This window comes from Ammospiza caudacuta, chromosome 18, assembly GCF_027887145.1.
Source record: "Ammospiza caudacuta isolate bAmmCau1 chromosome 18, bAmmCau1.pri, whole genome shotgun sequence".
NCBI classification, from domain to species: domain Eukaryota; kingdom Metazoa; phylum Chordata; class Aves; order Passeriformes; family Passerellidae; genus Ammospiza; species Ammospiza caudacuta.
In genome coordinates, this window is record NC_080610.1 from 12,998,369 (window position 1) to 13,022,800 (window position 24,432).

General features: G+C 45.3%; 1 protein-coding gene across 1 annotated transcript in view; it reads left to right on the forward strand.

The window, feature by feature from the left end:
• Window positions 1-1,811: 1,811 nt before the first annotated feature.
• KDM2B (lysine demethylase 2B) overlaps window positions 1,812-24,432 on the forward strand; it is a 104,169-nt gene continuing 81,548 nt past the window's right edge. Inside the window, exons 1-4 of the mRNA XM_058816552.1 lie at window positions 1,812-1,862; window positions 2,967-3,111; window positions 6,218-6,296; window positions 9,975-10,021. Of these exons, the coding sequence (XP_058672535.1) occupies window positions 1,812-1,862; window positions 2,967-3,111; window positions 6,218-6,296; window positions 9,975-10,021 (322 nt within the window). The remainder of the gene's footprint in view (window positions 1,863-2,966; window positions 3,112-6,217; window positions 6,297-9,974; window positions 10,022-24,432) is intronic.

A 24,432-nucleotide genomic window follows, 5' to 3' on the forward strand; every position in this document is an offset into this window, starting at 1 on the left:
ATGGATTAATAATGCACTTGCTCCAACAGACATCTGGAATCCACACTTCAATATATAGCCTATAAAACACTTCCATACCATAATAAAGTTCAATCATCTGCAAACACGGAGATGTTAGAGAAAGATTACATGATTTTTCAAGATTCTGCAAACAGTTCTTGGCAGAATCAGAAGGAGAAGCTTGCTGCCTTAAATCCTGTTAGGACTCCATCCTCTCCTGCCTTTATCCATAGATCATTAAAATAGGGATTGTTCCAAAGAGATCAGTGGCAAGGCCTGCAAAGTTGAATTTTAATGTGTTTTAAATTTTGCATTAACACTTAATATATTTCATATAATACCTAGGATGCTTAACTGATTGCAAAAAGCAAACCAGAGGAGCACTGCCAAAGCCATCAGCCCCGACCCTGGTCTGGGTATCCTTTGATGTTCCTTTCTTGGGGGATGTGGAGGGGAAGTAAAGGATGTCACTTCAGAGAGGAGCCATGCTGTGGAACCTGGGGGCTGTTCAAAACCTGCACTCTGACCCTGCTATTGCAATCAGATGGTCCCAATACTTGCTCAGCATCAATTCAGAGTAGATGTTAGGGGGTGTTGTAGAAACGAGACCCGCCGATAGTTTTAGGAACTGCAGGATCTCCATCCTGCAGATTTTTTGTATCACCAGCTACTTTATGGCATTTTTTCCTTCTTTTTCATGCGATTTCTAACTACCTGTTGTACATGCATATTGCGAGAGCAATTTCGGTTTATTTAGCACCCGTTCAGCACTATTTACAATACATTCTGGATTTTATGGCCGGCTCTCGCAGGGCACGTGGGTGCAGCGCCGGGAGCGGTGCCGGCCCCAGCCGGGTGCGCGTTCCGCGCCGAGCGGCACCGCACGTGTGCCGGAGGCACGGAGCGAAGCCACCGCCGCAATTAACCCAAGTCCGTGTATTATAAGATTATTTTCAAGTGTTTGCTGCATTAATTCGCCACTCCTCATCCCGGCTTTACGCCGTTGGGGTCGGGCATACTCGCGGAGCTCAAATTATCCCCGGTTAAGCAGAACCACTCAACTCTTCGGGCACATCCCGGGGGCTCCGGTGCCAACCCAGGGACCGTCCGCGCCTTTGTGGGGCCCCGTCCCCGTCCCCCCGCCGCCGCTCAGCGCCTGCGTGCCGCGCACTCGTGACCGAGCACCGCACGGCGGGGCCGGCGGCCAGCACAGCGCCGGTACCGCCCCGGTGCCCGGCCAGCAGAGCGCCGGTACCGCTCCGGTATCCCACCCAGCCTCCCATCCCGGCCTGCCCAGCGCCGGTGCTGCCCCGGTACCCCGGCGAGCCCCCCCATCCCGAGCAGCAGAGCGCCGGTACCGCCCCGGTATCTCACCCAGCCCCCATCCCGGCCAGCCCAGCGCCGGTACCGCCTCGGTACCCCGGGGTTCCCCCCATCCCGGCCAGCCCAGCCCCGCTGCTGTGCCGTGCCCCCGGACATCAACCCCGCCCGCCCCGGGCAGCCCGGCCGGTACCGCGCCGTGTCCCCGGTCCGCCCCCCCGCCATCCCCCCGGCCCCGCCGCTGTTTACGTTCCGGGCACTGCGACGCCTGCGCCCCGCTCCGCACGCAGCGCCTGAACATGGTTCCTTAGGACTTTGCAAAAGGCATCGCCGCCGCCCCCCTCCCCTGCCCTCCCCCTTTCTCCCCCCCCCCCAAAAAAAAAAGTCCTGGTGCAAAATTGCAAAACTTTAGCGAGCCCTGGATGGCTTTTGTTTTGCCTCCTCCCCATTTGGGCCAAATATGCAGGACAGGAACTGTTGACAAATAAGTGATGAAACTCTCAAAAAAAATGGAGGCAAAGAAAGACTCTGGAAGAAGATTGGTGTGTAGCTGGCTTCGGTCTCTTTCCTATTCGTGCCTTTTAATTGATTTTGCTTAATTGTTTGCAAAGGGAGAAATGCATGTGGGACGTAGGCAGCGGAGCGACTTAGTTTGCAAGAGCGCGGCTGAGGCAGCGGGGAAGGGGCGGAATGGAGCCGAGGGACGGGCAGGGTGGGACGATCATGGATCATTATTTTTTCCGGTGCGTGCGGGTTTGCGCTGATCCACCGCGCGTGTCCGCGGGGCTGCGGGGCGGGTTCGCAGGGCGAGAGCTGCCGGGAGAGGGGCAGAGCCGCCGGCGGCAACCGGTGCACCGGGCTGCCCCCGCTCCTCCGGGGACCTACCTTGTGCCGCTCCCCGCCGCCTCCAGCCCCGTCTCCGCGCCCGCCGCAGCTTCCCCGGGGCAGCGTCACCGGCCTCGGCCGGGCCGGGCCTACATCCCCCGCCCTGGGCTCGGTGCTGCGGACCCCCGCGCTTTCGGCGTTGTGGAGCGTGCGGGGCGGCGGGGGGAGCGCGGGGGCTGCGCATCCATCGCGGCGTTACATAAAGCGATCTGGTTTTTAAATCGCCGCTTCCGGTGTGACTATGGAAACACTCGGATTATGTAAATACCGAAACCTGGATGCTGGGCATCAGATGCGAAGATTCGCCCCCCTTCCCTTCACCGGGGAATTAGCCCGTGTTCACGTACAATAATAATAATAATAATTAAAAGAATGATCGGGTCGTTAGCGAGCGTTTACCGCCGTTCAAGGGTTTTTACGGGATTGCAAAACGCTTCGGTGCTGTAGCTTGTGAATTGTCGGCGAGTTACGTGTCCCCCGCTCGCCTTCCAGCGCCAGCCCCTGCTCAGCAGCCCAAGTTTGAGTTTTCCTGAAGCCAAGCACCTGTTATTCCTGCCGAGTTCCGTGTCACGGGATGGAAAAGGTGCATACAGCGGGGTTGGAGCTTGTTTGGGTCCAGGTTTTGTTCAGTTCGTGTCTTGCCATCTTAATTATTTCCCCTAGAATGTGTTTATCAAACCGTTGTGCACGATCCATGTGCTTTCCTCGATTTTATCTTTTCCGGACAATGCTTTTTACTTTGGTTTTTGTGTCTTTTCTAGCGCTGCATCGGCCGAAGGCGGTACGATGAGAACGAGGACCTCTCGGACGTGGAGGAAATTGTCAGCATCAGGAGTTTCAATTTGGAAGAGAAATTAAAGAGTAAAATGTACCACGGGGATTTCGTGCATGCCATGGACGGCAAAGGTAACCCAGCCGGCCCGGGGCTGTCCGGCCGCGCTCGCCGCCGCCTCCACGTGCGGCTCCGCTCCGGCTTCGGATTTCGCGCCCGCGCCCCGGCCCGGGGATCCGGTGACGCTGCCGGCCCGAGGGGACCCGGGGGCGGCTGCTGGTGGGGCCCTGCAGCCCGGCCCGGCCCGGGGGTGCCCGGCCCGTTGCCCCGCACCCCGAGGGAGGCTTCGCCCCGGAGCGGTGCGGGATGAGCGCGGTGATCCGTGGCAGCTCCCCCGCCGTGCCCCCAGCCGGCACCGGGCTGGGCAGGAATCAGCTCCTGGCACGGGAGAGGCCGAAACCCCAGCCCCCACCTAGCCAGAGGTGATTCCTGCTCCCCCTCCGCCCCCTCCTGAATGCAGGACCCCTCTTGCGAAAGGGTGCGATTGATGAGCCCGTTCGCCAGGCTCGGAGACTTTAAAGTCAATAACTTCTTTGTGTGTCTATCATATATTAAATTACAGCGCTCCCCTCCCCAAAGCTCCTCGCTTGCTGAGGTGCCTGGAATTCCGGAGGGTAAGCAGAGCCAGACAGCCCCGCTCTGGCGCACGGGGAAACGGGAAAGCTCTGCCCGGGAATCCGCGGGCCGGGGGGCTGCGGGTCACCTTTATTTACCGCTGCGCTGCTGACACGGATCCCTAATCCCACATGGCTATCGCCAAAACTCGGCCTGATGGAGCCTCTTTAGGATGGCTTTCTCAGGAAAGAAGTTTTGGCTGTAATCCTCCTGAAATTGCTCTAGCTGTGTGGAACCACTAATCGAGTTTAGAAAATTTCCTTTTCTCCCCTAGGCTTAGTTTTGCATGAGCATTTTAAGCTCCTTTTAGAAAAGTTGATGTGGTGGAGAAATTAAATACCTATCTTACTTAGGAAGGTATTTGTTTAGGAGATAAGCTCAACCCTGACCCCTCTTCCTCCAAACAAAACACAAGCAACTATTTTTTAGCTGGAAAATGTTAATTAATTTTCCAGAAAATTAATTTGCATTCTACCCTCAGCTTCCAAACACTCCAGTGGTTGCCACTGCTCCATGCTAAGGATAGTACAATCCACATCTTCCCTGGCTTGGCAGCTCCAAAATCTCTGGGCAGCTCTCTCCTTTCTAGGGAACTTGAAAATAAATGAGTGTCTTTTGTTATTTTGTTGTGGTCTGTGTCGGCTTTGTTCAACCCCACAAGGGATTTAAATGCTTTGTTGGGGCATTAGGAAGAAAGGATCTGCCTTGCTATTTGCTCTGGTTTTATTTTTACTATTGGTTTACTTTTTTTCTCTATAAACCTAAGAGTTGAATTGAATCTGGTCGAAACAATGACAGTAGTATGTAAGAATAAAACAAGTTATATGAACACATGGAATTAGTTGGGCAATATTTTTTTTTCCTTTCCCATGTCCTTGTTTTTATTTTCAATGGTAACTCATCTTGAAGTGGTCTGAATTTTGGCTTGAAATGCAGTTTGTTGTAGCTACTTGTTGTCTAGCCTGCAAGGTTTCATAGGTGCCTCTGCTTCTTCCACCAACATTACTCCTGATGTTTGTTGACTTTCTGACTCGGATCAGTGTCTGTGAAAAGTCTCTGTAGTTTATTTATTTGCTTACCAAAAGGCAATAGCTTTAATGGGGATGCCTATGGGCAAGGATGACTTATTTAGCACAGAAATATTTACTGGGTAACCTTAGTTAAATGGAGGGTTCATTACACTTACTTTGACACTAGTGGCAATAAAGTTTCTGTAGTTTTAATGTTCCTGTAAATGGATAATTACAGTGCTCTGGTTTGGTAACTCTTAAGTAGGAACATTACATCCCTACTTGTCATAATTACTAACTGAATACAGCAAAGAAAAAGTAAAAATAGAGGGCAGTACATGTGCAGGCTTGGGAGTTTGGCCTCTGGCTCTCCTCTTGCTTTCAGTGTGGGTTTTAGAGCACAGAAACATCAGGAATAGCAGCTCAGGCTGAGGTGTTTGTGCTGGCCCAGGGAGTGTGGACAGCTGGAAGAGTCTTGGACTTGAACTGCACAAGAGTGTGTGCCTGAATAAACTGCAGGGAGTGGGCTCTGGCTTTGGCAGGGCGTTCTGTAGTGCTGGACAGTCAAGCAGTGCTTTCCATTGCCAGGCAGTGTATGGAAAGGCTTTGTAAAAGTAATTTTTTCCTGTAAAATGGGGGAATAGCAGAGCCATAGAAACAGTCCGTGGCTGCTGCAGGAATTCCTCTGCTCTCTGTGGCAGAAGGCTCCAAACTGAGTGTGGGGTTTTGTAGCCATGGCTCACCCAAATCGCTGCCTTGTAACTTCCTCCCTAATCCCCAAATCACTGCTATTGTGTCAGACCATGCATAGAGAAATCCCCAGGAAAGGCCAGTCCTGGGTAATCCTCAGAGAGGAGCAACAAGGTAATTCTGGCCAGTGTTAACATGACAAATTTATGTTTAATTTTCACTTTGATTGTGTATTATACTGTGACTCCCCACAATTCATTTTTCACAGACTTCCTAAGTGCTAGGAGCTGTGTAAAATCTGACTATCAGCTCCTGGAGTTACATTGCTGATTAATTAAAAGTTGTTCTGTTGAAACCAAGAGTAACCCCCACATAAAAAGAATTATGTGTTCATGGAATTAGACCTCTCTGGTAGAACCAGATAATGCTCACAAGGAAACATGTATTTATCTAAGTAGAAATGTGTAACTTAGAAAATCTAAACTTACACATACATTTTAAACTACACATTTGCCCAAAAATACCTGACCGATTTGCAGTATTTGGTCAGGATTATCTTTTAACTGTTAATTTGGTATTTCATTACAGCCTGGGTGTTTCAACACAGACCTTAATTGACAAACTGACTGGCTTCTATTTTATGTGCATCAGTGAACAGGAAAAATAGGGAGCAGCTGGGACAGCATTGTCTGTCACTGGGTTTCCGGTTTGGATCTAAAATATGCATTCTCTTTCTATTTCTCTTTAGGTGATAGGGAGTTCTTTGGTGAGAAAAGGGAAATGGGGAGAGTCTGAGAAAATGTAACTGTGAGGTGCCAACACCATTGTAATTGCTTTTGGATGTTGTTCTTATTCATTTCCACAGATTTCACTTTTGAGTATGTGCAAAGAGAAGCTCTCAGAGTTCCCCTCATCTTCAGAAATAAGGATGGACTGGGCATTAAGTAAGTTACAACCAACTTTTGGTGATTAATAAATGCTTTTATAAAATAAGGATTATGCTTTTTACTTGTATCTGATATTTCTTTTGATGATCTCAAAATGGATTGCAATTAGTAAGACTGTCAGCACCCTTGAGAGGAGGAATGATTATTTTCCACTTATAAACAAGCAGATAATGAAGTCTGTAAAAGTTAAGTGCATACAGCATGGTACTACACAGTCAAAAATATGTCAGCAGTGAAAGTTAGGAATGAAATCCAAAGGTTTTTGCAGCCAATGTATGCTGTAATGACAGAACAAACTCCCTTCAGTTTTTGACTTCTCAATTCTTTCACTCATTGCAGGTGGGATTCTAATGATGCCTGTCGTTTTCCATTATAATTATGTCCCTTCAGAATGTTACAGCTTTGTAAATATTTAATAATGTCTAGTTAAATATGAGATTACTGGAGCCTTTTTGAGGTGGCATTTTGTTAATATCCAGTATAAAGGATTTGGTATTTTAATAAGAGAATCCTGCAACTTTGTTTATGACAGTGTCTAAAAGAGAAGTATTAAAAGCATTATCAGTGTTTAATCCATAGTTTAGATGAATGTTCTTTGATACTTTTGGAAATTAGGATCATGCAACTGACTATTGCTGAAAGAAAGAGAAATAATTTTTTGAAAGCATCATTACTTTGCTCAGTTTCACCTTGGTTTCCAGCTGTGGAACACCTCCCAGTTTAGGGGAACAAGGAGTCCCAATTGTTAATTAAAAGGAATCAAGGCACCCCAGTATAATTTAAAGAGAGAAAGAGACAAGCAGAGTTTGGGGTATTTGACAACCATGTGTCCTTTTACTATAACAGCAAACAGGAGCTGCTGTGGTGCTTCTGGTGATGTAGTGAAATTGTTTTACATGTTGAACTCTGAACAAGAAGTGCTCAGTAGGCTCTCTCTGTATGCATTGGTTTTAAACTGCTGCTTCTAAGGGACAAGTGGGAAAAGCTTCAAGAATTTCTTCCTGAGAAGCCATGAGCTGTTCAGTGAGGCTGGGGAGTGTTTGGGAGGCAGAGCAGCACCTTCCCAGCGCCCAGATCCTCCTCCTGGGGTTGGGGAAGTTCACATGAAATTCCCCTCAGTTCAAGAAGAAAACTGGGAAGATGTTTCAGTTCCCACTGTACCAGTTCAGCTCCAGAGTGAAGGAGTGTGGAAATGAGAGCTCATCCTGCAGACACAAACTTTTCTGGGCTTCAATCACAGGAGGCTGTGAACATCATCATGTGGTGGATTGGGTGATCCAGATCTGTGGGGTGACTTTTGAGATACAATGGTCCACAACATACATGACATAAGATGATTTTTTGACTTTGGACGTTTTGAATATCTGCTGATGCAAGCTTCCTCTTGTGCTTGTGCTGAGCAATCAGCCTGCATGTCTGCGCCTGGCAGGGGTACAGAGCTGAACAGTTTGGTTACTGTGCTTGGAGGTGCTCTGAAATGGCGAGGAATGAGAGGAATGAGGAAAAATCCTTACAATGAAACTCTGCAAATTGCTTCCCTCTGTACTTGTGACCATCATGAACGGCTACTTGTAGGTCTGAAAGCAGGAAAGCCCCGCTGTGATCTCTCAGCAGAGGAGAAGCTGTTTTTCTTGGAGGGCGGTTTCCAAGATTGTAACTCAGGAAGAGAATGCTCTTTGCAGAGGTGTTATCTCTTATCTAGCAGCAGTCATCTCGCATTGTTTTGTAGTTAATCAGATACCTGTGCTGGCCAGAGATCATCCTCATTAGGATTTGAATAGGTTCTCTAGCAAATCTTTAAACATTTGCAAAAATGCACCCAGTGCAGACTGAGGCGTTTGCCTTTCTGTTCTCTGAGGAAACCAGCAACACAATTTGTTTATTACAGACTGCTGAACATCTCCAATGTACTCAGTCACATTTTGCTGTTAAGTCACCCTGCTGTACTATTCCTCACCGCCTTTTATGATATTTGAAATCTTTGGAAGCATTCATGGATGCATTTGTCTGAAAATTGCATAACATCAAGGGAAAAACATTTCTGCACAGTTCTTGCATTGCTGCTGTTCTGGATTTATAAACACAAAATCAAATGACTGGTGACATTCAAGAAAACAGTTGGTTTGGGGATTTTTGCTATCATAGTTTTGTAGCAAACCAGCCCTAATTGTGTAAGAGGGAGTGTGGCAGTTGATTTTTATTTTGATTTATATAAATATGAAAAAGATTGCCTATCTAATTATTGGACATTTCTGACACCAAACACAAGCAAGCTGTGTCATTTGCAGACAAGCCTGGCATGTTCCTGTTGCCCACAAATGGTTCCTGTCTCTTTTCCCCTATTTCTGACTTTCTAGTGCTTGGAAAGAAAAGATGAGCTCTGAATGAACCCTGAAGGTCAGTAGATTCAGGCTGTTTCATTCCAGAGAGGGAGTGAATTCCAAAGCTGTGAGGCCCTCACAGCCAAATGCAAAGATGTGAGGGTTGGCAGAGAACTAACAAAAGATACTGTCCAGCCTCTGCATCCCACCAGTGAAGGTGATAAGGGTAAAAGAAAGTGGACAAAGAGAATTTGGCAAGTAGTTCTCAAGATATGTGCATGCCAGTAAATGTAGTTTTTAACTTTACCTTTCAGTGTTTTCGTAATAGTAAAAATTATTGTTCTGCATATTTGCCCATGGGCTGGATTATTCGAATTTTCAACTAAATAATGTCAAAAGTCCAGAAGAAAATTGTTTATCTTCAATGTGGGGCAGTATGAGAGGGGCAGAGCACTGAGCTGGCACGTCCCACTGGGCTGTTTTTCATTACAATTCCTTAGTCAGCTTTTGTGCAATGTGAAGTGTGAAATATTGTCAGTAAAATGAAGTCAATCACCCTTAAAACCTCAGCACTGTTTTTGTTTTCTTTTTCCATCCAGTTTCTATGCTGCAGAATTTTACTGTCTCCCTGACATGTAGAACTCACTTCTGGACCAGGCTACTCTGTAATTACATTATGCCCTAAAACACTGCCTGTGTTAGAAGTGATCCTGTAAATGCATCAACATCCCTGAACCAATTATGCTGCCATTTAATTTAGCTCTGAATTAGCCCAAATTGAATTGAACAATTTCCCAACCCACCAAATACAGCTGGAATGTCTTCTGCCAGACAAGGAGGTTTGGAACAGTCATTAAAACAACCGGCTTTATTTTTAAATATTTTTAAAATATATTTTATTTCCAAGCCATGATTCCAACCTGTGATGATGTGGCTTTGAGCAGGTTGTTTTACTGCTCTGTGCCTCAGTTTGGCAAGTGTGATAATGCTCACCTTGGGGAACAGACATGAGGCATCAGGAGTTGCTTAACAAGCTGTAAACATTTAGGATTTTATTGAAATCACTCCCAACCCCTTCCCTTCTCTCCCTCTCTGGTGCTGATAAAAAGTGCTCAAAAAGACACCTCTTCTCTTTCATTGTGAGTAGAAAAACTGTTGTACACTGCCAATGCAAAGATGTCATGTGTGTCATTAAAACTTGCACTGTCCACACTTGAGAGGGGCCTTGCTTGATTCCACCTCCTGCACTATGGACAAAGAGCACCATACATTTATTTCTCCTTTATTATGGTAACGAGAGTGTAGCCATGCTTATCTTGACAGTATTTAACTTTGCTTTCTTTGCTAATTACAGAATGCCTGACCCGGATTTCACCGTTCGAGATGTGAAGCTATTAGTGGGTGAGTTATTTTGAATGCACTGGATTAACTCTATACAGAACAGAATTGCTTTTAAATACTTGTCCAGTTGTGTTTGTAGACATTTGTGATAACTCTCAGAATCTGGGAGAAGGCATGGAGAAGCAATTTGTAAATTAAAAAGCCTGGGAGAACCCTAATTAGTAGTTGTGCTGACCGGACTCGGATCTCATGCTGGATAATTGGCCTTTGGAAGGGAGGGAATGCTTTTGCTCTTAACAGGTGTCCTGCAAACACTTTTGTGATCCTGGAAAGCAGCAGCTCTATTCATTGAGTTCCTATTTTTTATTTTTAAATCTGTAGTAGAGCATCTGTTTGTAAAGGTGTGACTGGAGCTGTATCACCTTTTGCCTGTGTTCTCCCCTCAGTATTTATCAGTGTCAGGCCAAGGTGGTGCTTTGAAGGAAGGGTGTAAAGAGAGGCTGAGCACAAACTGCCTGGCTTTTGATGAGACATAAACCAGAGAACTGGTGACTGTCATCAAATGTTTCCTAGCAATCTTTGCAAAATTAATGTTTTTTAACTCCAAGAAAAGCTACATCTTGACTAGGAGATTACACTGTATGTCTCTTTGAAATCTGTTTTTACTGAAGATGGGTGTGTTATTTATTGTTATCTGAAATTGTTACTGAATAGTGATCCTGCATTCCATGAAGTTGTCACTGTGGAGCAGGCTGGATGTTGGATGTGTTGGCTGCAGTTCTTCTTGGAGATTTTTAACTGCATTCCTGCTAGTTAGAATTAACTCAGTTTATTTACCTGTCCTGTGGCAGCAGTTTATCTTTAAAATTAGGTCAAATGCTGCATTCTGAAAGACAAGTGTTTTTAAAAATTACTCTTTGAGTTTTATTGTCAATAGGAATATCAAGTCTGGAAAAGATGTAGGCAAGAAAAACAAAGGAGAGTAACTTGTGCCTCATTTCTGCTCACTTGGGGTTATCAGTGAGAGAGGGGTTATCTCTGATAACCTTCCTTCACAAACAACTCAGCAATGTTGCTTAATTTATGACCATTTATAAGCTCAGGAAAAAAGCCCCAAATATCTGGCAGAAAAGGTTTGGGAAGTAGGGTAGGAAGTGTTGTTTGATGGTCAATCTGCATTAAATTACAAAATAAACTCCTAAATTTTATGGATTTCCTAAATACCTGCATGTGCACATTTGCAGGTACAGAAAAAAGCCTTTTTGCTGAGGAGGAGCTTTGTATAATTGTATAAACCCTGTAATTATCTGGACCCTGTTGCAGTTTTCTGAACTTGTTCCATGGCTGATAAATTTCAATTTCTGTCTCTGAGGCTGGAGCTGAGGGTCTGACGTTGAGGTGTTTTGGAACAGTGTAGTGTTGCATAACAACAGTGTTTTTCCTGTGTAACAGTCAGAGTGTGGGAGTTGCATTTCCTCAAGATTGATGTCCTTTGAAGTGTTGGGGGGTGGAGATTCCTGTGTACATGGCCAGCAAAGCGAGAGGATATTTATAAATAAAATTGCATTTATGAAACAATAGAGCAGAAATAACATTTGTAATTAACTTTGACATTAAGTTTAATGTAAGAGCGTGCCTGCTCACAGCTGGATCAGCAATCCCTGGACCTGCTCTGGGCCACATTTTACATCATGGATCCTTTTAACATCATGTTTGGGCAAACTCCCTCTGGAGTCATTGTGCTGAGCCCAAAATGTGGTCCAGAACATTGTCACCTGCCCGTTTATAATACAGCTGATGACTTTTGGCATCACAGGTGGAAACTTTGAATCAAAAGATCTAAAATATCTGTGAGTTGTACCTGAACAATCAGAGTTCTTGTGGCAAATTGTTTTTCTCGCTGTGGAGTTTGTGCTGGGTGGAACAGCCACATTGACACTGAGAGCACATGGGGGAATTCCTGTCTCCATGCCAGACTTTAAAATTATCTACTCATTATTTCTGGAAACACTAGTGAGCATCTTCCTATAGCATATCATTGCTGATGTTTTTTTATAGTTTTATGTTACATGTGTTACACTCACTGCCTAACGTTCAAATAAAGGACATAAAAGTCTTGTTTTGTTAAATCTCCTGTCACTGGAAATGTTGAGATGTCATGGCAGATCCCTCAGATCTTCCTGAACCTCCAGGTTTGCATTTCCAATGTGTGGTATTTTGAGAACTTATTCAATCCTTTGCTGAACCTGGGGAGGGAAGGATGTTGGTGAATGTGAAGTGGAATGATCATAACTCTGCATCTGACTGTGTGTGGGAGTAATAGAGAGAGAACACAGTCTGGAAAATGTTGTTGGCTTTTTAAATGCTCATCATCATAGTTTGCTGGTGCTTTTTAAACCTCTCATTTCTTCTCTTTTCTTCTTTGAATCAGGGGAAACACATTTGTTACAGAACCCTTTAAGGACATAGTGCTGGCTTTTCCCAAAGCACATAAATTCCATGGGAAGTTTGGGAGCCTTTGGTCCCAAACTCTGCTGAAATCTTACTTTCTAAATCTTACTTTCTATTTCTAATGTGACTGTTGTACCATCTTCACAGAGGAGAACCTAAAAGTCACAGGGAAATAACATCAAGCTTTAAATTTCCCATTGAAAACTCTGCTCTGTGGCAGTAATAATGAGAATAAAAAAAGGATGGGTTGGTTGCTGTTTCTCTAGCTTAGGTGTCTCTTTTTTAGTCTTTTGTCAGACTTCCAAAGAAACACTGACATTGCTTGAAGGATTTTTCTGTTTTCCTGGCTTAAAAAATGCAGCAAGCAGCTGTAATTCAGTTTGGTGATGTTCATGACCTCCTGATTGTGACACAAGTGCCTGACTGTGCACCATGTGCAATGTGTGTGTGAAACTCTGCCCTACAGCAGCTTTCCTTTCCAGAGCCAGACTCCCACCTCCACCCAAACCATCTCCTGGATGCTCTGGAAAACCTGAGCTGATGGATTAATTTCAGCAGTTGGAAATGTCTCATCTGTGAAATGGCTGTAAGCCAAGAATACAAATGGAGAAGTGGAAAGGAATTCCTGGCCTGCTCAGGAACTTGAGACAACTCTTGAAAGATGTAAAGCTCTGTTGTAATTTAATAACTTTTAAGCTTTGTAATTTCATTGCATAAGGTAGATTTGATTGCTAATTCTGAAGGGCAGAATGTCCCTGTCATCTCTTCATAAGCTGATTTAAAATTTGATTGAGGGTCATTGGCCCTCTTAGAGTGTCCTTAACATCTGCCACATCTCCACAAAAACTTTGGTGTCATTTCTGCAGGGGTGCCTGTCACAGATGGGCAGAATAGCAAAAGTGTATTTTCCCAGACTGTCAGCTCTGCACACAGGTACCTGTGTGAGAGTTTTATGCCTCTCTGTACTCTGCAGAAAAGGGGAATTGCTTGTCTGGGGCTGAGCAAGGAGCAAAGTGACTGCCTTGCTCAGCAAGCTGCTGAAAGCCAGGGCTCCCTGCTCACTGTGGGCCCTCTCCAACCTCTGCCAGTCCTGAATTCAAGGACTGAATGCAGTCATTGTTTCAGTCTTTGATGTCACAAAACCAAAGCATTCCATGTTGTCATTTGTTTGAATTTTGTCTTTATATTGTCCTTCATGGACGTCACACAACCTGAAGCTGGCAGCCCTGAGCACTTTTGGAAGCTGTGAACCATGGAAGGGAGACAGAGAAAGGAGGTGCTCGTGGATGTGTGCCTCAGCTCATCACTCTGAGCTCCTTGCTCTTGCTCTGATTACTTCTTTTTATTGGGGCTTTGTTAGAGGTTTTCTTGGGTCACCATGGGTTGAATTTAGAGCAGTATCTGCTTTTCTGTGGCACCTGCAGTGCCTCCCCCTGTGACCCTGCACTGCCTGGGTTGTCCCAGTCTGCCCAGGAGCTCTGTGGGTAGGGGTGCAGGCCCTGCAGGAGCACAGTGTCTCTCTCTAAACAGCAGTGGCCACTCTGGATGTATTTGCATTTATTTCTAATTTTTAGCTGACCTATTTTCACTTTGCTTGCCACAGGCACACAGTCTAAGGCTATGGAATCCCAGCTTTTACACTCACACCTAAGTAAAGTAAATAAAAACCAAAATGAGTGGAAGTGGTGCTGGCTCTGTGATGTGCACCAGCTCTTCCCTCTCTGGGCTGGTGCAGTTTTGTGTGTGTGCCAGGGTAGGTATTTGTTGTGCACCCCCAAAGTGGAGCTTGCAATCCCAGCAGGTGGCAAAAGGGGAGATTTCAAACATGCTGAGGATTGTAAGAAAGAAAAGAGACTTTGGGTTATTGTGATCTCTGGGCTGAAGAGGTTAAAGTTGTGACCACAGCCGTCACTTCTGTAGGATCAGCAGCATTGTCCTATGGAATTCACCGTGCCCAGCCAGGCATTGTGTCAGTGGGAACAGTGCAAGTACAGGACTTAGACTATTCATGGGGTGGTCTAACAACTGACATCAACTCACTGATTGATTTTATTTAACTAACTCACTATGGGTTTATTTATAGAATTCAAAAAAAAAAAAAAGTGTTGGAGCAGCAGAGGATGTGTCATCAGTCAGGCAATTTGCTATTAAAATCTGATGCTGTAGACTGGACTGGGCCCTGATGCTCATAACTGTAGGAAATATTTGGTTGCTGTGCTCACAAACTGCACTGAAAGACTTTGGTGAATAAAGAATCCAGGCAAAGTTGAAAGCAGCAAAGCTTTTAATTGTGATACAATTTGTGCATTGAGGTATTGCAGTGAAGAGCAAATATAAGCAAGCTCCAGTAACTGTTGCAAAGGCCAATCTTCATCTGCCCAAGGAGATGATGCACAAGATGTGACCTAATAGATCATTTCAATATTTGATTCCTGTGGTTCTGTCAAATCCCTAAAGACCTGGCAGCAGCCTTTGATCTCAAGACAAAGGGTGAAAGGAAAACCAAGGCTCTACATATCCTGTTGCTTTCTTTGGTGGGAGTAGCTGAAGAAACAATTGATTATTGCTGGGATTTGCCTTCTCATTAAAAACACCAAAAGAACAGGAGCTGAGCCAAAAATTTCAGTTGCAAATTGACTGTTTAAAGAAATATGTGTGAAGGTCTGTGCCTCAACTATGAGTTTATAATCATGGTGTCAGTGGAGCAAGATAATAGAATAAGTTACATCATTAAATCCCTGATATTTTCAAGGGAAAAGTCCTATAAGTAGGGGGGGCTTGGCACTGCTAGGCAGGTCAGCCTTCCCTCATCCTGCTGACAATTTCTGGAGGAGATGCTGTGTGCTGTTCCACATCTGCTCATTTTTTTATTCACAAAGTGCATCACAGTGCACTGAAGTGAGGATCTGAGCTTTCATTAACATCACTGGGTGAAACCAGACCTGCAAAGGAGTATTTCCTTGCTGTTTAGATTTATTTTTTTTTCCCACAGAGGAGAGCCCTAAGTAAGGTTTGTGAAGTTTAGTATTGCAACATTTTCCTCATTCTAGGAGGAGCTGCAATTCTGCAGTGTGGTGGTGCACAGTAAAAAGTGTGACCTTGTTTTCCCAGGTGGGAACCAGGCAGAAAAGTGAGATGATCTGCTCGAATCAGAATTTGGGGAGTCTCAGTTTCTAGTTTTCCTGTAAACTGTAAATGATGTAGTGAATGTAGGAAGCTGTGGCCTCTTTGTGCAGGGACTGTGGTGGGGAGGAACCAGTTCCCTGGGTAGTTAATGACAGCAGGCTGATGTAAATAATTTAAATTCAGTTGGGACAGAAAGGATTGCTGCCCATCAAATGTACCAAACAGCCATAAGCTATGTGAGGCTCTGCATCTTTCATCCAGCCATTTTTGTTCTCTTAAATACACACACTGCTGTGGTCCCCAGGAATTCCAGTTAAAATGGGAATATGCATGCCAGGTACTTCACAGAGAGACAAGAGCCCCCTAACCCTTCTTCTGGAAGCAGGTGATATTGAAAAAGGAATAGAAAGAGATATAAACATTGTAGGTAATAATTATTCTAGCTCCATAAAATGTTTTATATACCTATTAAAAACTGTACACATGTTTATGGATGTGTACACACAGACATGTATAAATTTCATTCAGCACTGAATCAAGAATCATAAGCAGTGTTTCCATGGAAGAGAAAATTGTGGTGCTGGTGGTGGCTGCAGGTCAGGTGGGTAAAGGCAGGAGGGAGGGCAGAGAGGTGTAAAACACTCCTTTTTCATTAGCATACATTTCTTGTGCTGTGTCTGCACAATGGTCCCCCAGCTGGCTGTGCAAAGCTTCAGCTTTTTGTTAGCAGCTACTCAAAAAAGCTGAAAGCAAATCACAGAAGTGTCCCTGAGTAGCTGCTTCCTAGTGATTTTTTGGTTCATTCCTCCTGCGTGTTTGCTGCTCCTCTCAAATTGATCTGTTCTGAAAATTGTATCATGCTTGAATTCACATCCAACTACAAAGCGAGTCGAGAGGCTCGTAGTGTGGTCTGCAGGCAAGTAGGGGAAATTTTGTCTTAATCAATGTACAGTTCTCCATCCTGTGAAAGAAAATTAGCCTTGTAGATACAAAAGAAGGACAAAGCAGCCACACACTGCAGCTCAGAAAACTTTCCATCATTTCTGCTGAATAGGGACTCAGTGTTGCTTTTTCTATAGAGCAACGCTCCATTTGTTTCAAGGAAGTTGTGAAATTGGAGACCCAGAGGAGTGAGGAGGGAGACTCATTAGAGAGGCTCTGTTGTAAGGAGCACTTCCCAAAATTAAACTGCCTGCTCAAAGGAAGTGCAAAAGTCTGCCCCCAGACTTGCATCTCAGTCTTGATTAAGATGTATGGCTCTCCCCTGGTGTGGGGATTTGTGCTGTCAATGGGAATGGCAATTGGGAGAGCAGAGAGCTGAGTCAGGAGTCAGGAACTGCTCTGTCTCCAGCAGTCCTGTGTGGAGGCACAAGGAGGAACAAGGTCTGTGCTCTGCTCCTGGGACCCAAATAATGCATTTTTCAAAACACACTGGGCCAGGCTCTTCTAGGGGAGAGGAGGCATCACTGATCTCATGGGAGGGGAGGTACTTGGATGAAATATTTCCATCACTGTAAGATTCCTCCTCTTATTTCTCATGGGGTTTTTGTGCCTCACTGAGTGATCTGTGGCCTGCTCTCTGGGTTCTGCTTTTTTGCTTTTCATGTGAGTGGGACTGTTGGAATATTAACAAAACTGAGTTAAAGAAACATCCACAGTTTGGAAGGCCCGTGTCTGTGTAGCTTTATACCAACTTGTAAACATGTTTCTCAGGCTGTGAGAATTCCAACTGGGGTACCTCAGCCTCTGGACCCTGCAGGTCACACCCTGAGTTCATCAAGGGACTCAGATCCACAAGAGACAGCTGAGAGGAGCAGGGGATCCAAGAGCACCTTGAAGCAGGAGATAAGGATGGATCCCTGCAGGAGGAGGCTGAACTTGGCTGTTCCTCACAAGTGACTGTAAAATAATTGAATGTCACTGCTATTCCTATTGATCTGAGGCTACCAGCCCAAACCCTGTGTTGTCAGGGAGCTGGGTTATGTACCTGCCTACAAACTTTCCAAAGGGAAAAATGGAGAATCACAAAGCAACTTTCATCAGGGCCCCACTGATTTGTCTCAGATGTTATTCAGAAACATGTGTTTGACATCCAGTCCATAAAAATAAATTGTTTCCTCTGTCATGTTGTTTTGTGACCAAAGCTTGTTTTAAAAACTTGCATTATTTTTTTTAAATGCTCTGTTTTTGAAGTCAAGTTCCAAATTGCTCACAGTCATGCTGTTGGCCTGTCAACATTCTTCATGCTCTAAACTGAGAAATGTGCTAAGTCAGGCCTGAAATCAGCAAATAAATATTTCCACTGAAAATGATAATTTCCCAGTGTCTGTAAGCTCAGATGGAGTCAAACCAATGGTCTGTCAACAAAGGGTTTAGAAGTACTGTTGGTATGAACTGGAGAGTCTCCTAACTGCTGCATTTATTTTTAAATTTAAGTACTGCAAAGAGAAAACATATGGACAATAAGACTAAAATAAAATAAAATATAATGTGCTATTTCATTGAAATGATTGATTCCAATTCTGTCAAGCAGGTTTCTCTTCCCAAAGTACAGCACTGGAGGTTTATTGGCTCATCCTTTTTTCTTTGTGCTTTTTTCTTTTCCCTTGAGCGACCTCTCCTGTTTTCTCTGTATCCCTCTTTCCTTGAGGAGGCTGCTGTGCTGTACAGAACTTTTTACCCCCTAATTCCGTAGAAGTTTGTGAGGAAGTCCAGGTAAATCCTTCCAGACTCCAGCAAGTGTTGTTAGGATATCTTTCCAGCCATGAGGCAATAGTGACAGAGAGAGCAGCACACTTTGCTGTGGGCAGGGCCAGGAGGATTTGGCAGGTGGGTTTTTGTTTCCCATGGAATCTCTCCCTCCTTTGTGGGACACCAGCAGTCCCACGTGTCAGTCAGACAGCCTCATGTGATTCCTGACCTCCTCCACCTCAGCCAGGGCTGGGGAGAATTACAAAGTTGTGGAGCTGCTCTGTGTTCTCTCCTGAGCAGAATTAAAATTAGTAACTAGAGAGCAAAGTTTCTGAATGGATTTTTTTCAAGTGAAGGTTCCATTAGTGATTTTCCTACAGTCTGAGGGCTCTAATTTATTGAAAATTGAAGTGGTTTATAGCAGCTCTGAAGGAACCCTTTGGGAGTTTGGCATCCACCAGTGTTAAGGTGAAGTGCATAAATAAAATGAAAATCTCTGTCTATTAAAGTGTTGTATTGCAGACTTTCAGAGGATGTTGCTTCATTTAGCACTCACTGGTTTTGTGCCTCTTAAACAGCTCATTGTTTAAGAAGAAAAGCTGCAGTCAGTAATAGCAGGAGGGAGCTGGGCTGTGGTTGGTGTCACTGTGGGATTTGCCCCAGTGCTGGCTGCACATCCTTCCCCTGATGTTTTTGGAACTGTGCTGGGAAGAAGCAGGGAGCTGACCCCGCTTAAAAAACATTATTTAAGCCTCATCAGTTTTTGAGTATTGGTGAACAGTTTGTATCATGAAACCAGGACCTAGGGCAGACAGAGGTTAAAACTTACCCAGTGTTCCTGATAGACTGGAAATAGAAACTTCTCCCTCTAATACCAATACCAGCTCTGGTGCCAGACCATCCTCTGTCATCTAAACTGGCTCTGGCTTTGCTGCTGCTGCCTGTTATGTGACCAGGGGAATTCTCTCTGCTCCTTGTGCTCCCTATTGCACCCAACAATTTGCTTTTCTTACCATACCAATTAAGCAACTCTAAATTGGCATCCTGCTCATTCTCTTCCTTCTCTCCTCACTTCTGGCATTGCTCTCCCATCCCCTCCTGTGTGCTGGCACAGCCTTTCCTCCTTCTCTTAGTGAGGTGGTTCAGGAAGTTGAACCAGCAGAAAACTCACACTGTCTTTCTCCCTTGCAGAAAGGTGGAGGAATTTATATACATTTATTATTTTTACATTATTTTGGTACTTGTTTAGCTCTCACTACCCAGTGCTGGGCCAAGCTGTAATGGACACAGCCTTCCACCTCTGTCATTAGTTTCCACTGAGGCTCTGTGCACCAGAAGTGCCAGGTGAGTGAACTTTGAGCCATGGATTAGGCTTTCTGTGTAATAAAATAAATAAAAAGAAGGCATTTGATGCTCTCTCATTATGCCTTTTTTTTCCCTCCTAGAAGTAAAAATGAAATATTATAACACTCACTTGCCTATCTTTAGCACGTCCGCTGACTTGCCATTTTGGAAGAAGAACCAGTTCTATTTTTAGAGCTGAACTTCCTGTTTGAGCTCTCTTTAAGTTTGTCCTTTGCCTAACACAGGCAAACTCTTTTAAAAAATCTTAGTTAAACTGGGACAGTTTTGCTAAAAACAGTCATGTTCATGTCCAGATATAAACAGCAATAAATCTGCTTTGAATGAACATTACAACAAAAATATAATCTCCAAGAGAATGTATTTCCATGATGTCAGGACATGAAAGTGAAATTGAAGTGATGTGTTGGTGTGGTTGGGCATCTCAAAGCCTCTGTCTGCAGGTGGATTTAAAGATGAATTGTCCATGTGGAAAAACCAAGCAGAGCAGCTGTTTTAGAGTAACTCCCCACAGTCACACTGTGTTTCTGCAATAAGCATCCTCTGCTTTAGCTCATCCAGACTAGAAATGAGTGATCCCACCCAAAATCCCAAATATTTGATGGCAGTTGTTACTCTTTAATGTAATAATATACCTTAGTTCAAAACTACCTTCAAGTGTCGTGACTTTACCTAAAAAATATATATAAATATCCGCATGTTTGGAGGTTTGATGTAACCATAGCTATATATTTCTTCAGATGTTCTCATAAGTGTGGGTACAAGATGTGTGGGAGTGTTGCAACCCTTTGACACCTTCAGATTACCCTCTAGACCAGAGGGGAGCTGCAGGATTGCTGGCACAGTGCACGTTGATGGGTAATGTGAGTGTAGTGGAAGGTCTTCTTCCATCTCCTAACTGCAAAGTATGAGGGGAATCAAGTTTTCCTCATTATGGGCTGATCATGAGGCTTCAGAGGGCTGAAAGGTTCTAATTTTTATAACATTTTTCTATATTGCTACTGTTAGATATACTTTATGTTGAGACATTTTAGGAAATTATTAATTTAAATCATTTAAATAATTTAAATTATTTTTAATCTTAAAAGAAATTTTATAAGAAAAAGTTCACCAAAGTTATATCCCATCCCATTTTTTCTTGGACCTTGTATTATTTTTCTTTCTATAATTGTTATGTGTGTGCTCTGTTTTCAGCCACCTGGAGTATTGCAGGTTAATGCATTGGTTTATAAAAAATTATATAAAAAAGTAAAATGCTTCTTTGTGTAAGGAATTATATATATATATATATAAAAATATATTATATATAACATATAATATATGTTATATATTTAATTTTTATATTTTATATATAATAATGTACTATAGAATGTATATTAATATTAATTATATAAATGCATATGTATAAGTATATATACATTATATTATATATACATTATATTTTTATATATAAATATCTATAATTACATAAATGTGTATATATATATATATATATATATATATATATATATATAATATTAAAAAAGTAAAATGCTTTTTTGTAAAAGGAATTTTTTCTAAGAGGTTTTCAGTGTCTGAAGCTTGGCACAGGGGATGCCCCCCTTGCAGCACAGGGCACAGGGCACAGGGGATGGATGCCCCCATGGCAGCACAGGGCACAGGGGATGGTGCCCCCATGGCAGCACAGGGCACAGGGCACAGGGGATGATGCCCCCATGGCAGCACAGGGCACAGGGCACAGGGCACAGGGGATGCCCCCCTTGCAGCACAGGGCACAGGGCACAGGGGATGCCCCCCTTGCAGCACAGGGCACAGGGCATAGGGCACAGGGGATGATGCCCCCATGGCAGCACAGGGCACAGGGGATGGTGCCCCCATGGCAGCACAGGGCACAGGGGATGGTGCCCCCATGGCAGCACAGGGCACAGGGCACAGGGCACATGGGATGATGCCCCCATGGCAGCACAGGGCACAGGGCACAGGGGATGATGCCCCCATGGCAGCACAGGGCACAGGGCACAGGGGATGATGCCCCCATGGCAGCACAGGGCACAGGGGATGGTGCCCCCATGGCAGCACAGGGCACAGGGCACAGGGCACAGGGGATGATGCCCCCATGGCAGCACAGGGCACAGGGCACAGGGGATGATGCCCCCATGGCAGCACAGGGCACAGGGGATGGTGCCCCCATGGCAGCACAGGGCACAGGGCACAGGGCACAGGGGATGGTGCCCCCATGGCAGCACAGGGCACAGGGCACAGGGGATGATGCCCCCATGGCAGCACAGGGCACAGGGCACAGGGGATGGTGACCCCATGGCAGCACAGGGCACAGGGCACAGGGGATGGTGCCCCCATGGCAGCACAGGGCACAGGGCACAGGGGATGATGCCCCCATGGCAGCACAGGGCACAGGGGATGGTGCCCCCATGGCAGCACAGGGCACAGGGCACAGGGGATGGTGCCCTGCGGTTCCTGGGCCCGGCGGCGCTGGGGAAGGCGCTGGGCGAGGAGCTGTGGGGAGCGCTGTGAGCGGTGGCCGGGCTCGCTTCCCTTTGTTCTTCTGTGCCCTCTGGTGGCACTGAGAGCGATGGGATCGGGACGCGCCTTTAATTTGCTCCTACCCTGGCTGTGAAATGCAGGGGATGTCGGGAACAGCTCCACTTGAGGAAGGACTTTCTGCTCGGGCTCACATCCCTCCCCGTTAGCAGGGCTATCATAATGGTCTCCCGTGGGCAGCAGAAGAATACGTGCTCCCAGCTCGGGGAGCTGCGGGGGGATTAACTGGGATGCAAGTCAAAGCCTCAGTCTTTAGGTACAGTTAACCCGCTAGCGAGGCTGGCAGATTTCCTGAGGCTCTGCCAAAAACGCTGCTTTACAAACCGAGGATTTTTTCCTCATAAGAAGCATAAAGATTAGGCAGGAGCAGCGGGCCGGTCCCTCGGCGTTGGAGGTTGGTTTCTGGTTGTCAACACTGTATTGTACCTTCAGCACAGATCTCAATTCAGCCACAGAGGGTTAAAATAATTCCCCGAGGTAGCTTTATCCTCTTAATGGACAGGCTTGATAATCATCCTTACAGAAAGGACATTTCCTCTTTCCTCTGCTGTGGGGGAGTTGCACCTTTTCCTGCTGGTGCTGTGCTGGAGAAGAGACCACAGCCTAGAAAACTCTGGTGTCGTTTGCAGCTCTGATTCACACCTCCTGTGCATTTCTCATACTCTGCTGTGTGGTTCATGTTTGCATTGCTTCCACTGCTCCAAATATCCATGCTAAAATCGCATCATGGAAAAGGATGGGCCATGCTGAAGGCTGGAGTCTGGCAGCTTGGATAACCTGAAGCTCAGGCAGGGGAAGGCAGTGCTTCACTTGTTAGAAATAAAAAATGGCAGCTGCTGGACAACAGAGGATATGATTACAGTCCCGGAATTTCCCATTCCCTGTTCACTCTCTGGAAAATTGTTAAAATATTTTGTACGTGAAGGGAAGTGTGGGTGCAGACTCTGCAGGGGAGATCAACAAGAGCTTTGCTGAACGACTTCAGAGCTGGAGCCCATCATTCCATCATCCCACAAGTGTCTGGGGTGGGCTTGGTGAGCTGGGATTTGGGAAATCACTTGCTGGTGCAGGGAAGATGCCTGTGTAGCCTTCATTCTTGGAGGGCAGTTCTCTCTCTGACAAGGGGACAAGGTTTGCTTCCCCGCTGCTCTTGTTTTACCAAGAAACCCAGAAGACCCACTCTCTGTACCAAACCAGCTTGTCCAGGGTGGGCAGTGGGAGGCAGGGACCCTACACAAGTTGCTTTTCATCCAAAAGTTCATTTCTATGTGAAAAAAATATTATATTACAGCATATAGAAATGCTATACAATTCAATCTATGAGAATGTTCACAGTGTCTTGGCCATTAGGCCTCTAAATAAAGGCACCTGATATTATATATGCTATTGTCACCTTAATTCTAATGGGGATTTTACTAATACATTAGCTAACTTGAGTAACTTGATGTGTTTTTAAGGTTTTAAGCAAAGCATAGTTCTCCTGTAGCTCATACTGATGGATTTTTTTTTCCAGCTAACATCCCTGCAATTGATTCTTCTGTCTCCTTCTTGCTGTTGTCTGTTCCTCTTGTCAGAGATGGCACTAGCTTGTTTCTTAGTTACTGTCTCTGTCATCCTTTGGGGATTCACTTGTGCTCCATGAGCAAGCAGCAGGAGAGGAAGATGTTTCTCTAGGCTGTAAATCCCCCAGCACCACCACTCTGCCTGTGAGTCACATCTGCTGCCAGAGAGGAAGCAGTGCCTGCTCATCCCACACTGCCCAGTGCAGAGCTCCACTGGAAAAGCACCCAGGGGAGTCGAGGCTGAAGTGGTGCACAGTGCTCTGAAGCTTCCCCTGTCAGCAGGGAGAGACTCTGCCAGGCTCCAGGGGTTTGTTAATCCACGTCAGGGGTGATGAGCTGAAGTGAGGGACAGGGGAAAGAGGGTGAGAGGCTGCCAGGGTCACTGCTGGGACCTGCTGGGCTGCCCCAGGCTTGCTTGAGGGGGTCCCTTCTTTGAGAACACAGTGAGTGTGATAAGGGGATGCCTAGGAATTGGTTAACAGAAATGGATTGTGGTGAAATGTGTGTGGAGCCGCTCAGAAATCCAGCCTGACCTGAGATCTCTCAGCCTGCCATCACTTCTTAGGCCTCTGTGTGCTTCTTTCCCTTGCTCTTGACTCTCCTAGATGATATTTTTTTTCACCTTGTACTAGGAACAGGAGATAGAAGAAAGAGTTGAATTTTTTCAGGACAGAAGAGATAAAGCTGGCAGTGAGCCAGAGCTGCTGTGCAGTGGGCAGT